Below are 14,239 nucleotides of genomic sequence, written 5' to 3'. Positions count from 1 at the left end.
AGAATTTGACTAAGGATACCTTCAGAAATTACTCCAAAGATTGCTCCTAAGATTTCTTCAGAAATTCCTCCAGTAGCTCTAAGCAATCTCTCAGGAAGCCTTCAAAGATTTGTCGAACCATTCTTCAAGGAGTTTTTCTTGACGAATTTCTAAAGAAAATCTTAGAGTAACCTCTGATAAACTTTTGTAAGTTTTTAAGTCATTCAAGCTTTTTAAGAGGAACTCTTGACAAAACTTAAGAAGATTTTCTGGATTTGCTGCTAAGATATTTTAAAAAATAAAACCAATGAATATTGAATCCCTGTGAATGGACTTCTTGAAAAAATAAACATCTAAGGAATTGTGTAGGATTGTCGGAGGATTTCTTGGAAAAATAGATGTAGTAGTAACTGGTTCGGAACCTTAAGTTAACTTTTGAAAATTCCACTGATTTTTTTTGACAAATTTATTGAAACATGTTTGGAAGAACTGCAGTAGTTCTTGGATGTAATGCTGGGAAAATTCCAAGAAAAAACTAGAGATACTGAATTACGAAACATAGGTCGAATTTGAAATGTTCCTAATAGATTTACTAGAATAACACCTCGAGGATTTTTTGTAACGATTCCTTGGAGAGAATGTGGACAAAAAAACCCTGGACGAATTTCATTAAAAACTCAAGAATTAATGCGGGGCTTCTTAGAAGAAATCTTTGGAAGAAAAATTATCTCGAGGAAATACTAGAATAGTCTTTGGAATATTTTTGAAAATAATCCCTGAGAAAATTACTGGAGGTAGTAACATTGCAGTGCTCAAGGATTTCCTGAAGCTAATTCTGGAGACATTCCTTTACGCATCCTTTAAATTTCTGGAAGAATTTGTAGAGAAATGTCTTGAAGAATTTCTGAAGAGAATCCTGTATTAATCCCTGAAAGTATTCTAGATGAAATAACTGAAGAAAACCATTAGGATCATTTTTGAAACTTGTTCTCTAGAAATATGTGAAGAAATTCTTGAAGAATTAGTTTAATAGTCTCGTAACAGGTTCTGTTTGCTTCTCGAGACCCTGTACTATAAAATTTACTATGAACTCTTCCATGAATTCCTCAACAAATTTGACCAGGGATTTCTCGAGGAATTTTCTTCAAAAATTTCTCCAACATTTCACCCAGTATTACTTTTATACTCTCTTCTTTTGATATCTCGAGTAGTTTCTCGAGTAAATTGTGCATTAATTCTCTGAAAGTTTGTTTGGATTTTCTTACCAGATAATGCTATAGAAATAATTAATTCGATTATTTGCTACATAAAGTTCTCCAAGAATTCTGACATAGACTCCTAAACAAGATCCGAAAGCATAATATCCAGCGTTTCGTTAAATTTTCCAATACTTATAAGCAATTTTTCTGGAGTATCATCCAAGACTAGCTCCAAGATCCAGAATTTTCTTCTGCAAGAGTTTGCCATGTACAGTCAACTTTCCCTTAAGTCCAACTTTCGCTTAAGAATAGTAAAGAAATTCCTTGAATGAATGGGTCAGGAAATTTCCTACAAAGAGCCCCTTTTAAAATGCAATTCCTTCTCAGCTGCATACTGTGATCAGAAAAATGTGATTTTATGGATCATTTCTGGGAAGAAATTTTCCACGCACCGAGATGGGCGATTCTTTTTCTTGTCAGTAGCAAACCAGTCTTTACTCGAGTTAGAGAATCATAGTAAAATGTTGATTTCATGGCTACCTAGATGGTTTCTTGGATCGAATTTGCACTGGTTTTGTGTTCTATAAATCCCCAACTCAATAGTTCCTTCTATTGGGTAGTCAGCTCCGAAACGTTTAAATACTTATTGATAGCAGATTCTGTTTGATCAGCTTCAATACTGGAAATTTATTTAACATATTATCTGTTCTCCATTAGACAAATTTTATATGCAACTTACATTTTAGTGTCATTTAACGCTCCGCAGTTCACTTTCCAACTATCATTGCTCTTTCCTTAATTATACACTGCTCATTATTCAATTAAATACTGCTACAATATACAGTCCCAGCAGTGTTGCCAGTTTCACAAAAAAAATGCAAAACTCTCCACAATACCTTCAATATTGAGTTATGGAGAGTTGACTGTATCACGCCAGATGTTTCATCAGTGATTACTTTATGATTTCTTTTAGAAAAAGAAAAAAAACCTCCAGAATTTGATTCCTGAAAGAAAAATCATCAACAATTTCTAGGAGGAATTCTGGAACAAATTGCTTAAGAATTTATTTGGGATATTTCTTGAAGAATCTGCTAAGTTATCAATAAAGGAATGTCGGGAGGAACCACAAGGTAACCTTTAAAGAGATTTTCTTTTTGACATCTTCATCAATCTGAGGGCATCCTTATAAAATCCCAAAGGATTCTCTGGATTTTTTTTTTTGTAAATGTCCATAGTGAAATTACTGATTGAGTTCTTGAAGAAATCGTGAACGAAAGTTCAAAAAAAATCCTAGGAAGTTTCTGGAGGCCTGATAAATTTTCGGTAGACTTTCGAGGAATTCCTAAAAAATCTGAATTATTTTTCTTAGGACTGTCCTTGGGAAAAAATCCTAGAACGAAAATCTTAGAAAAACTAATTGAGAAGTCCGAGAAGAATAGTTGCATAAATTCCTGAAGAAATCGTTCCGAATAATTTCTGAAGAAAATTTCGAGCGAATACTTGAATTACATACATTCTGTTGACATTTCTGGAGAAAATCAAGAAAAATCCATAGAGTGCCTGCCGTAATGGGACGAGGGATCCCCAAAGTTGTTTTTTTTATAAATAACCTCTGATAGATCAAGTTGCTGTTTGGTCTTATTTCGATTCCTGTTTAGTTTTGGGCTCTCAATTTTTTACATGCTCAAAAGCCAACAGCCTAGCCAGGATCTAGCACAGATAATCGAGAGCCTACATTTTGTGCAACGCTGGAGTAGAATTCGTTTTTTACGTCTATCGTGACCATGGCGCAGCGCAGCATCGATATCCTTTTCGCGTCTGCTTCGACGTTTCACAGGATTCTCGAATCTGAAATCGGCCGTCAATTTGCGCAATCCAAGCTTTATTTATTTATTTATTTATTTATTTATTTGTATTTGATCCATCTGACATAAAATTTGTCTTAATGAATATAAGTAAAACTAAAAAACAAAACGAGCAACAAACATCAACATTACATGAAATGCACACTTAACTATGTCTAAAGTATTCAGTAAATCGATTACGAAGCGTCGTCATAGTGATGTTAAAATCGAAAAGATGATAAATTTCGTTGAATTTCGTTGCCATATATCTAGTTGGGTCATGCTGTCCGTATAGAGTGTTCCGACTGCCGAGACTGACAAAATTCCGTCTACGCAGATTCCGCTCCGGAGCGTAGATGCTAACATCAGCCAGAAGGGATGGCGAATCGATGTCCCCTTGAAGTAACTTGGCTACAAAAGAGGCTTGCGATACACAACGCCTGTTCTCCAAAGTATCAATCCCCAATAAACGACAGCGGTCTTCGTAAGGAGGCAGGTTACTGGGATCACGCCAAGGAAGATTTCTAAGGGCGTGGCGCAGGAATTTTCTCTGAACAGATTCAATTCGGGTAATCCAACTGGCGTGGAACGGACACCACACTATCGCAGCAAATTCCAGAATAGAACGAACTAGAGCGCAGTAAAGGGATCTCAGACACAGCGGGTCGCTGAAACCTTCTGTTACCTTCAGAACAAAACCAAGCTGTTTGTTTGCCCTCGAAACGATGTCATTAAAGTGATAGTTGAACGTGAATTCTTCGTCCAACCAAACGCCCAAATCACGGACACGTTGTACTCGTTCAATCGCTGTACCAGATAGCGTGTATTGGAAATGAATAGGGTTCCGCTTTCGGTTAAACGATATAACTTGGCATTTTTCAATGCTCAACGTCATGCAGTTTCGTGAGCACCACGCTTCGAAATCATTCAACAATCTCTGAAGGTGATGACAGTCATCCAAGGAGTCGACGATCATATAGACTTTTGTATCATCGGCGTAGAACAGCCTGGTCCCGGGCGGTAAGACTAGAGATGCGTCGTTGATGAATAGTGAGAACAACAAAGGCCCAAGATTGCTGCCTTGTGGCACTCCGGATAAATTCGTGAATGAGCTCGATTCATTAGAGCCTATTTTTACGCATAACGATCGGTTGGTGAGATATGATTCAAACCAATCGATGAAGCTATCGGACACGCCACATTTGCGAAGTTTTTGTAGAAGGATTCCGTGGTCAACACGATCAAACGCCGCTTTCAAGTCCAGATACACTGCGTCCACCTGTTTACCAGCATCGATCGCTCGTATGCATTGCGTTGAAAACTCAACGAGGTTAGTAGTGACCGACCTTTTCGGGAAGAAACCATGCTGATCACTGGAGATGTACTGTTTGCAGCTATTGAATAAGGAGTCGTTGATGATAATTTCAAATACCTTTGAGCAGACACATAGTGAAGTAATACCACGGTAATTACTCACGCTACGTTTGTCACCTTTTTTATGAATTGGAAATAGGAACGACATTTTCCAACTTCGTGGGAATACTCGGCATCCAAGTGAACGATTGAACAGCTTCACCAAAGGTATAAGCAACGCTGAGCATCTTTTTAGTAGCGCTGGCGGAATCCCGTCTGGTCCAGGAGTGTAGGAGGGCTTCAGCTTGGTTATCGCACTTGCTACTTCTCGTTCAGAGATTTCAAACATTTCATAGCTGAAGACATCACGAGTAGTATCATCCAATGCAACATGAACTTGCGATGGCGCAGCAACGAAATTGTTGAAAGCACGTTGGAACTGTGCCGCGAAGAGTTCGCATTTGTCGCTGGCGCAGTCAGCTGACTGCTCGTCTAGGTACATCGATGTCGGTAGGCCGTTTTCTTTCCTTTTCGAATTTATGAACGACCAAAATTGTTTTGGGTTCGTACGAAGGTTCTGTTCCGTTCTTCGTTTATAGCGAGCATACAGTAAAGCATTATAATTCCTGTACTCACGACTTGCTTCATTGAATGCCAATTTTGTCTGTTGCGATCGATTATTGCAATAGCACCGAAGGGCAGCAGAACGTCGGCGCCTAAGCAGACGTAATTGACCGTTAGACCAAGGCGGCTTGCTGGGCGGGCGACGCGGTGGAACATTATTCGTGACTGCTTGGAGCTCAGAATTCGTGAAGAAATCGACAGCTTCATTAATATCAGGGATCGAATCCAGATGGTTCCAGTCAACAGACATTAATGCGACATTTAATGACTCAAAATTAGCTTTTTGGAAGTTAAATCCAGTGTAGTCGTGTGACATCTCGTATGTAGGGGTAGTCGGGGCGGTTTGGCCAATGGGGTGGAATGAGCACCCCCTTAAAACTGCATAAATTCTTTAAATTTCATCAAAAATAACGTGCAACCCCAAAGCTGATGGGGAAATGAAGCAATAGGCATGTTATAAGTCAATGTTCAAAACTCAAATAAAAATAAATAAATGATGTTCGAAAAAACTGCCCATATCGCCCCGAATGACTCTTTTAAATTCCATCATTTCAGAATGATGATGTTTGACTGTTAGAATGTTTTTAAAAAATTATATCTTCTTGCACGGAGTATTTATAAATACTAATAAGTTTCAAGTGTAGTAACAACATAATTGAATTTTTAGATTATATGAGATTATTTTGCAATCAAAAATGGGGTGCTCATATCACCCCATCAATAAAAAATCGACCCGAAAAATGAGAAATTTTGAAAAATCAATCATCCATTCGTGAACTTTATAAGACAAAGGAAATCATGCGGATCTAGTGTATTTATCTAAAAATTGTTGGAAATCATGCAAACATTCGAAAAATTCATAATATTTTCAGCGCTTTTATCGACTTTTCCTTAAGGTGGCCAAACTGCCCCACTTTCCCCTAACTGGCAACGGGCACATGACTATCAGCTCAATTGCAGGATGATGGTCATCAAGTGTCGTGAGTGCTTCGGCCGCTGCAAGAAGTGTGAAATTAGGCAACACAGTATCACAGACGAGGACGAGATCGAGGGTACGGTTTGTCGTGTTCGTCAATGTGTTGACCTGAGAGAGTCCATGGAAGCAAAACCCATCCAAAAGTGCAGAACTCTTTGACTATATGCATTCACCTTTCGCACATTTCATATACCTAGGATGATTCTATCCAACAGTTTACCAAACTAGCAGGCACATCGATCTAGACCAGATCAGCCGGTGACAACCCTGGCTTTGGCAGCAAAGCCAGCTTCAGGATTTTCTACATTTATAGAAAATTGATTTAGTCCAAACTTTTCAGCAGCATTTTCTTGAACATGTCCAGATATGCCAGGATGATAAGCGCTATGTTCGGTATTCCATCCGATCCAAAAACTATCTTTGCATTCAGACTCTTCACCGCTTCTACGAGCTTGTCGTTGGATACTTGCCGATCTTTGACGATTGCTTCCTCATCTTTACAATACGGTCGTGTTGGAGGCCAAGTAATCATGAATAAGACCCTCCACTTTCAACTTGTCTGTGTACATTTCAGCAGACCTCGAAGGACCCTTAATCTTTGGTGCGTAACGCGGGATTTGCATGCTAACTGTCTTCTGTTAGATTGCGGTCATATAGCTTCTCGACAATCTGCCTTACACTTCTCTAAATCAATCTCAGTACCCGCCTCTGAATATGCGATCCACGAGAACCGTAAAAATTATCAGTTCTCGCTTGGCCAGAGGGACTTGGTTTGAACATGAGGACGTATTTCAGATACACTCCCACAATTATTGGAAAGATCTATATAGTGAACTTACCTGCAGTTATTCAGCTTGCAGCCCATCAAGGATAAGGTATTTCGAAGGCATTCAAAAGATAAGGACTGCTTTTTGTAGAACATTTTGACGATTTCTTGATACGACTTTGTACACAACAGGAATTTGTCTTAAATTACAATCTGAAATTAAACGAAGAAGAACTTTATTGCGATTACAAACCACAATGAAATAAAACGCCATACCTATCTACGATCACTAGAAGCACTTGCTCTGCGACGTCTTGGCGTCAGATCCTCCTTTCTCCAGTGCACCCGCAGCAATCGGTCGATCCTCTCCTCCATCGTCGTCATCCTCGCTCAGGAAATCCGCAATGTCCGACTCCGGTTCGCTTTCCTGGTCCAGCTCGTTCTCCAGCTGCGACACGATCAGATCCCCCTTCAGGTCCTTGTTCTTGAGGTTACCCATCCAGAACACCGACGCGCAATCGTTCGCCGCCAGGACGGCCTTCACACTGTAGATTAGGTTTTCTACGGTTTCGCGAATGAACGGGATCTGCGCCGCCAGGCTGTTGTCCTTGGTGTTCTTCGAGTGGCAGCAGATGTTGTGCAGGTAGCGGGTGCTGTGTTGAAGTGTGCTGAGAAGGTGGCTTACCCGATCCGCCGACACCTTGAGGATGTCTTCCATCGTTTTGAGGCCGCTTTGTTGGAAGAGTTTGAGGTAGGTGTGCGAGTACTTCATGTAGCAGGAGTAGATTTTGAAGTTGTCGGCGTGTTTGGAAACTTCGGAGAACTGCTTGAGGATTTCGGAGGACTGTTCCCAGAGGACGAACTTCTGGACGGTGGTGCGTCGGGAGCGGAGCTCCAGTTGGACGCATTTGATAAACGACTTGGTGAGTTCCTTGAAGAGAAGGGCGTACTGGGAGCGCTGGAGGCCGGAGAAAAGCTTCTCGTCGGACTTGGATGAGGTGAGATCGTCGGCCAGGGCTTTGGTGAGGCGTTTGATTTTCGGGAAGTCGACGACGGTGAAGAGGCCTTGGAGTAGCTGGGACAGCTGGATGGCAGTTCCGGTTTTTGGCGCGAAGTGAGAGCAGATGAACTTTTGGCAGAAGGTTGCGATTGTCGAAGGGTTGTTTGGAGTAGGGTAGACGAGATTTAGGGCACAGCCGAATTTGTAAAGGCAGTGAGCGTTGTTGAGATCTTTTAATGCATTTTTATGGGTTAGTTCGGTGGACAGGATCAGCTCGATGCGGTCTTCTTCATTTTGGTGGCTTTTATCCGAAGCACTGGCGAGTTTTTCGAAGGATTTTAAGGCTTTTTGTCGAAGCTCAGGTTTTGCGTTTTTCAGCAAAATGAGAGCACCGGTGAACAGTCGGAGGGACAGATTCGCGCAGCAGGTCAAAGCCTTGAACTCGGATTGGAGCTCCTGATCTGTAGAAGTGTGAAGTTCTCGCCGTTTGACGTTGATTTTGGTGTAATTTTCAACGATAAAAGGAAACACTCCGAGCAGATCCCTAAGTTTGGGACGGGAGTCTGTCTTTGCTTCAATTTCTGTTACGACCGTTTCCAACAAGAAACGGTACTCGATCAAGCCCAAGCATTCTCCGATTTTATCACTCGGCAGGGTGTGGCTCAACAACAACGACTCGCGGAAGAGTTGTATCACCTCGCTGTCCATGTATCTGAACCCGCGCCGATACCGGACAAACAGCGTTTCACCGTCGAATTCCGGAGATTCCGACGACGATCGCGGCTTGGCCGTTGAGTCCAGCTGTGTTTTGGTTGTCGCGTTGAGAGTTACGTTCTGCTTGGATGATGATTCCTTGGCTGTCCGGAGGGTCTTCTTTTGGGAATCGGCGGAGAAATCGCAAACTGGGGGGAAGTAATCGAAGTCCACAGTTCGGAGCAGAGCAGCTAGACGACGTTCGAGTTGAACAAGCGCTGTGATTCTCTCCAGGACTTTCCCGTGGATCAGCTTGTCGGGCTGTAGAATGAAGGCGTTGATCAACTCCCGGAACCAGTTAGCTATGTAGAAGTATGCGTCCAAGAGCTGCCGGCAGACGTCTTCTTCGTAGGTTTCAACGAGATGCTTCTCGTCGGGTTCGTCGTAAAAGGTTGGAACGACAATAGCGCAGCCTAGCAGAGCGTTGATCGACTCCAGGTTTCCATCGTAGCGGATCAGTTGTAGGGCCTTCATCAGTTTGAACATGGACAGGAAGAAGCACATCGTGGAGTACCGGCTGTTGAAGGACAGCATGTTCTCCGTGATGTTGACGGCTATGGCATAGGCCTCTGCATTCGTGTTCTCCAGCTCCGCGGCATCATTGATGCACAGTTTCTTGGAGTACTGGACGACGTCCCCCTGTGGGACCTCTTCAATAATGAAATAGTTCTGGAACTCGTTCGTAAGAACGTCGCACAGCCAGATGGTGAAGGCTTTTTCCGGTTTTCCAAACTTGCATTGGAAGTCGTGGAGCATCTCCGCCAGTTCGTCGTAGCAGAGAGCCATGATATCCGAGGACTCGTTGGAAGAGGTGAACAGTAGGTTGATCATATTGCCGATTTCCCGCCCGGATGCCGTGGGGATGTCGCTGACCGTGTCGATGGTTCGATCGGAATCGAAACTGTTCGGGAGTTCCTCGTTTCCGGTGGAGGTTTTTAGGAGATGGCGGATCAACCGAACCACTCCGATGACTCCCTTCTTTTTGACGACTTTATTGTTGCTCAGCAGCTGTTTCTTGATCACGATGTTTAGACTGTCCCAGGTTTCGTTGTCATTCAGGGGTCTGTCCGGGACATGAATTGTCTCGCAAATGAGACTAACGGCTGTACGATACTGCTGTAGATTCAGGTCCATAGAAATGTCCATAATCTTCAGCAGAATGTGGGCGTTGTTCCGAACGTCGTTCGGGTAGCTTTCGTAGATGCTGGACAGGGCACTCATGCAGGTCGCGATCAAGTGATCATTCCTTTGGCCTTCGTTGATGAGCACCATTTCGCACATGAAGCCCACCAACTTGTTCAGAACCATCCGATTGTTGAGGTTGTTGGCCGAGAATAGGTAACTCATCGACAGCACTCCGAATTCGCAAACCTCCGGTTGTTTCTCTTTGAGACAGGACTCCACGAAGTCTAAAACGCAGTCCATGTGGACATTCAGAACGGCGCTGAAGTCCTTGGTTAGAGTCTTCATGTGTGATATGGTCAGGTGGTTCTTCTTGATCTTGTTGAGGAGGATCTTTTGAATGGCACAACTCTTGATCTCGTTTACGGTCAGCATCATGAGAAGTACGAGGAGATCCATGGCCATATGCGAGTCCTCGTCGGTCAACAGGCGACAGAACTTCACCCACGCCTCGTACAGGACTGCAGATACCGTCAGGGCTTGATAGACTATCTGGAAGATTTCTCGCAGATGCTTCTCAACGGCGTTGTGGCCACTCCGAATGAGACTGTCCACGACCAGTCGGATCTCTCGGATATTCTCGTGCAGGCCATCGATTCCATTGCTGTTGAATTTGAGCATGAACCTGATAAGAAGTGGATAGATCTCCACGCCACATCCGTTCTCCACGAAGTCCACCATCTTCTGCCTGGTCATCCGGAGTGTTGTCCCACTCAAGCTCATCTCGCAGAACACCGTAACGTTCGTCACGGTGAACAAGTCCTCCAGCCTCGGGAACAACTCCAGGATCTTCCGGAACGCCATATCCTGCTGGGGTACATCAATTACATCCTCCAGGGCCCCAATAGCTTCCCTCATCAAATGCACATTCTTCGACCGTTCCAACACCTCAAAGTACTTGTTGAACACCAGACTCCCGTGCGCTGTATGGTCTATGAACTTGATCTGCGACAGGACCAGTCCTATCATGTTCCCTCCAACCTCTTCCTCTGCCACCCGCTCCACATACTCGAACAGCATCCGGATCAAGTCTTCCTGCATGAACTCCACGCACAGCAGCATCTTCATGACGCTCTCCTGAATCGGCTTGACCTCCCCACTCGTCTGGCTCTGCATCTGGCAGCATTCCAGCAACTTCCGGAACCCATCCCTATTTCCACTCGCCAGCACCAACCCATGCACGAAATCTTTCACGTTTTTCGGATAGTCCCCGCTCCCCCTCAACATACCTCTCAGCACCCTCACAAAAGCGATCGGTTCACAGCGGAGCACCACGGCACCGGGATCGTCAAGATCCAGTTGGCACTTGAGCAACACACTCTCGAAATAATTGGTCGGCATTCGGCGGGAAGTTCGGGCGCTTTGCGACTTCTGCAGGTTGCTACGCTGGGAAAGGTATCGCCGCTGGCTGTTCATCTGGCTAGCCGGAACGGAGAACTGGCTGCCGAAGGGGTCGCCGTCGTCGTTGTTTTCCACCGGGGCAGCAGAAGCGGCACTGTCCAATCGGCGGATTTTGTTCTGGCTCGGGGCAGCGCCGGCATCGCTTACCGATTCGCGGATTGTTGTCAGTTCCGATGATTTCTTCGTCAGAAGGGTGGATTTGCGGTTTTTGAACATTGTCTCTGGAAGAAAATTGCAAGAATTTAAAAGGATTTCTAGCGGGATTTAAATTACACTGAGAAAAATCTACACGTCAAGGTCGTGTGTTTTACTTATAGATTTGCGCAATGAGGAAAACCACATGATTTGAGTGTGGTAGCCATATGGATTTCATCATTGATTTCACGGTATAATAACATGTGTATCGACATTAGGTTGTCATGTGAAACAAACATGAATTTCCAAATATTAAATCATGAAACCCAACTGATTTGCTTATTGAATTAGAAATGTAGTAGCTTTAGATAGTCATGTGTGATAGAACATAAATGTCATGGGGCTGAAAGAAGAAATTTGGTAGAAAAACTTTTGCTCCCCAAAATATGGATCCGAGGCTCCCCTGCTTGTCGCAAACTCTCTTTATTTTTTTTCAAACCCGTGAGCCAGCAACAAGCGGGGCGCCGCAAATCCATAATTTGGGAAGCTAGGGATAAGCATATTCCATTTTTTTCGAAACTGAAAGCCAGAAAAATCTGTTAGTGGAATCCGATTTTTCTACTAAACTATACATTATAATCAATGTTTTCTTATAGAAAGGTAGAATTCTCGTACATCGGTCAACTTCACTAATAAAAGAAAAATCGAATTCATAAATTTTCATCTAACACTTTCAGCTTCAAAATTTGCTTCTTCTCTTTGGAAGCATGATGATGACTGTCGTTCGACACGAGGTCCAACCGCAATTCAGTTCACTATGCATCCCATGGGTTGATCACAAACAATTTAGAAGCTTTGAACATGGAAATCGATAGCATAGCTCATGGATTTCATCATAACAATCTCATTGCGCAAATCAATGAATCGACTAACTTGAACATGATGATTATGACACAAGATAACCATAAGCAAAACACACTGAATCCGTGTTGGTGTGATGATCTATGCGTCCATAGGTTGACACATACGAATCTGAAGAGAAAGCTTCGGGAACTTATGTGGAAAAAATATGGAATCCCTGTTGTCGGTTGATGAATCAATCCATGAAGCAAAACACAGGAATTTAATGTGTAACACACACGAAGTTTGCAAGAAAATCATAGCAAATCGATATGGACGTTCATGAATCGATCCATAATTTTAAACACACAGATCGAGCGTGTGGATTTTTATCAGTGTATACCATGGGAAAATATTTACCGGTTTTTGATGCGGTGCGAAAGTTTGAAAATAAACAAAACATGTGAAAACAAGAAAGCAAGGTATTTATAAGGGAGGTATTTCGATGTTTCAATTAGAGCATTCCGCCATATTGGAAAATAGATGACAGTTGGCAGGTTTGTTATGCTCAGTCAGGTCAGCAAGCCATGAAATAATAAACCAGATTTCCCCTCAATTCATTTTGTTTTCGGAAACGTCATTCCTGAATGCAGTTGTTTTCAATCTTCTGCAACGTTTCGACAATACTGTACACACTCAGCATCATGATTCCATTCACAGATTATTTAAAGTGGATTTTCAGTTGTGCGGTTTTCCACCGCCAGAACCGCCAGGTGCTGTAAAGGAAAAGCGAGTTTAGAGCAATAGAAAAGATAATTAATTACTAACTGAATTTGGTCAACCGTAATGCAATTAATTTATTGATCAATATATGTGATACGGGAAAATATTGCGAATTACGCGAAATCGACTGAATACTGGCCTAGGATAACTTCGGACACTGGTAGAACCTCAACCAACCACCAAACTGCTAGATATGCTTCCTTCTCTTTATCATCAGAGTCGATGCGTAGAACGGCGATCTTTGTGATTGCCCGTTTGTTTTCTCCCGAAGCCTTACGTTTATAGAAAACTAGCGTGAAACACATTGCGCTCTGTCTTCGCCTGATCTGATCAGTTTTCTTTGCTAAAAATAAGTACAATCGTCAGTAGGTATATGAAAGAGTCAATAATTTTATAACTCTATGGTACGCAATACTGTGAAATTTAGGGAAACTTCCTGTTTCCATCGCGTACCGTCTACGTTTACCTACTGGTAGCTTGCTCCATTCAACGCTCACGTGGTTCTCCTAGCTGGTCCCATGGAGAGAACGCCAATCTAAACTGGGTGTTTGATTTTCCTTTAAATTTGATTGAATTTATGTTATTCTAACAACAAAATTAGAATTATTTTTGAAGGAAAATACTACGATAGAACTTACTTGCAAACGCCTTGAAAATTTCTTCTCCTTATCGAACGTCTACGACCAATAACAAACAACCTTATGGAAACGATAGCAACCACTAAAGGGGAAAATCACATCAACAAATTCGCCAGCTAGCCGACTCGTCAGCTGTCAATTTTCACCCTCCACGCCCCGCATCCACTGACTGCTTAGATTGTTATACCTCCCTTCAAAATATCTTGCAAGAAAGCGCGAAAACGAAACAGCAGTGTAAACGCTGCTGAATGAAACAAAACCGACGTCGAAAAAGGGGCGACACATTTTTTGACATAAAAATTTGATATAAATCGAGATCACACGTGGATACAGGAGGGTGGCATGCAACCCGATGCTAGGCAGCCATATTTTCTTGGTCAGCATCAAACTCAAGAACAACACGTACATTGGCCTAATCATATTATTCCTCCAATACTAAAATGTGCTTCTAGCCAGAGTGGATCTAGATAAGAGTGGCGTCAATGTCAAAATTGGAACAGCGGCGAACTGTCATTTCCATACAAATCCGTGTTCCAATCGAGCAGGAGACCTGTCAAAACTGGAACATGACGTCACTCTTGTTTACAGGCACTCTACTTCTAGATAATCACATCAACCCAACCTGACTTGCTGTACTGCAATCCAATAGTTTGCAACCGTTTGTTTGTTCGATTATCTGTTGTTATGCGGGTAAAGAAATTTTTCGGAGAAAAAGAATTCGCCATCATCGATTGTTAATCCTCAAACGGTTATTTGTTTACAAACA

The 14,239-nt window shown here is 42.6% G+C and overlaps 1 protein-coding gene across 1 annotated transcript; it reads right to left on the bottom strand.

The window, feature by feature from the left end:
* Positions 1-6,883: 6,883 nt before the first annotated feature.
* On the bottom strand, positions 6,884-12,520 carry LOC5574869 (Fanconi anemia group D2 protein homolog). Its single transcript, XM_021853789.1, has 3 exons — positions 12,473-12,520; positions 7,018-11,298; positions 6,884-6,954 (listed from the first exon to the last, which is right to left on the bottom strand). The coding sequence occupies exons 1-2, from the start codon at positions 12,513-12,515 to the stop codon at positions 7,031-7,033; spliced, it is 4,311 nt and encodes a 1,436-aa protein (XP_021709481.1). The 5' UTR covers positions 12,516-12,520; the 3' UTR covers positions 6,884-6,954; positions 7,018-7,030.
* Positions 12,521-14,239: the final 1,719 nt, after the last annotated feature.

The sequence above is a fragment of the Aedes aegypti genome, chromosome 3 (genome assembly GCF_002204515.2).
Source record: "Aedes aegypti strain LVP_AGWG chromosome 3, AaegL5.0 Primary Assembly, whole genome shotgun sequence".
NCBI classification, from domain to species: Eukaryota; Metazoa; Arthropoda; class Insecta; order Diptera; family Culicidae; genus Aedes; species Aedes aegypti.
The sequence above is the reverse complement of the archived record's forward strand: the minus strand, read 5'-3'. Positions and strand labels throughout refer to the sequence as shown.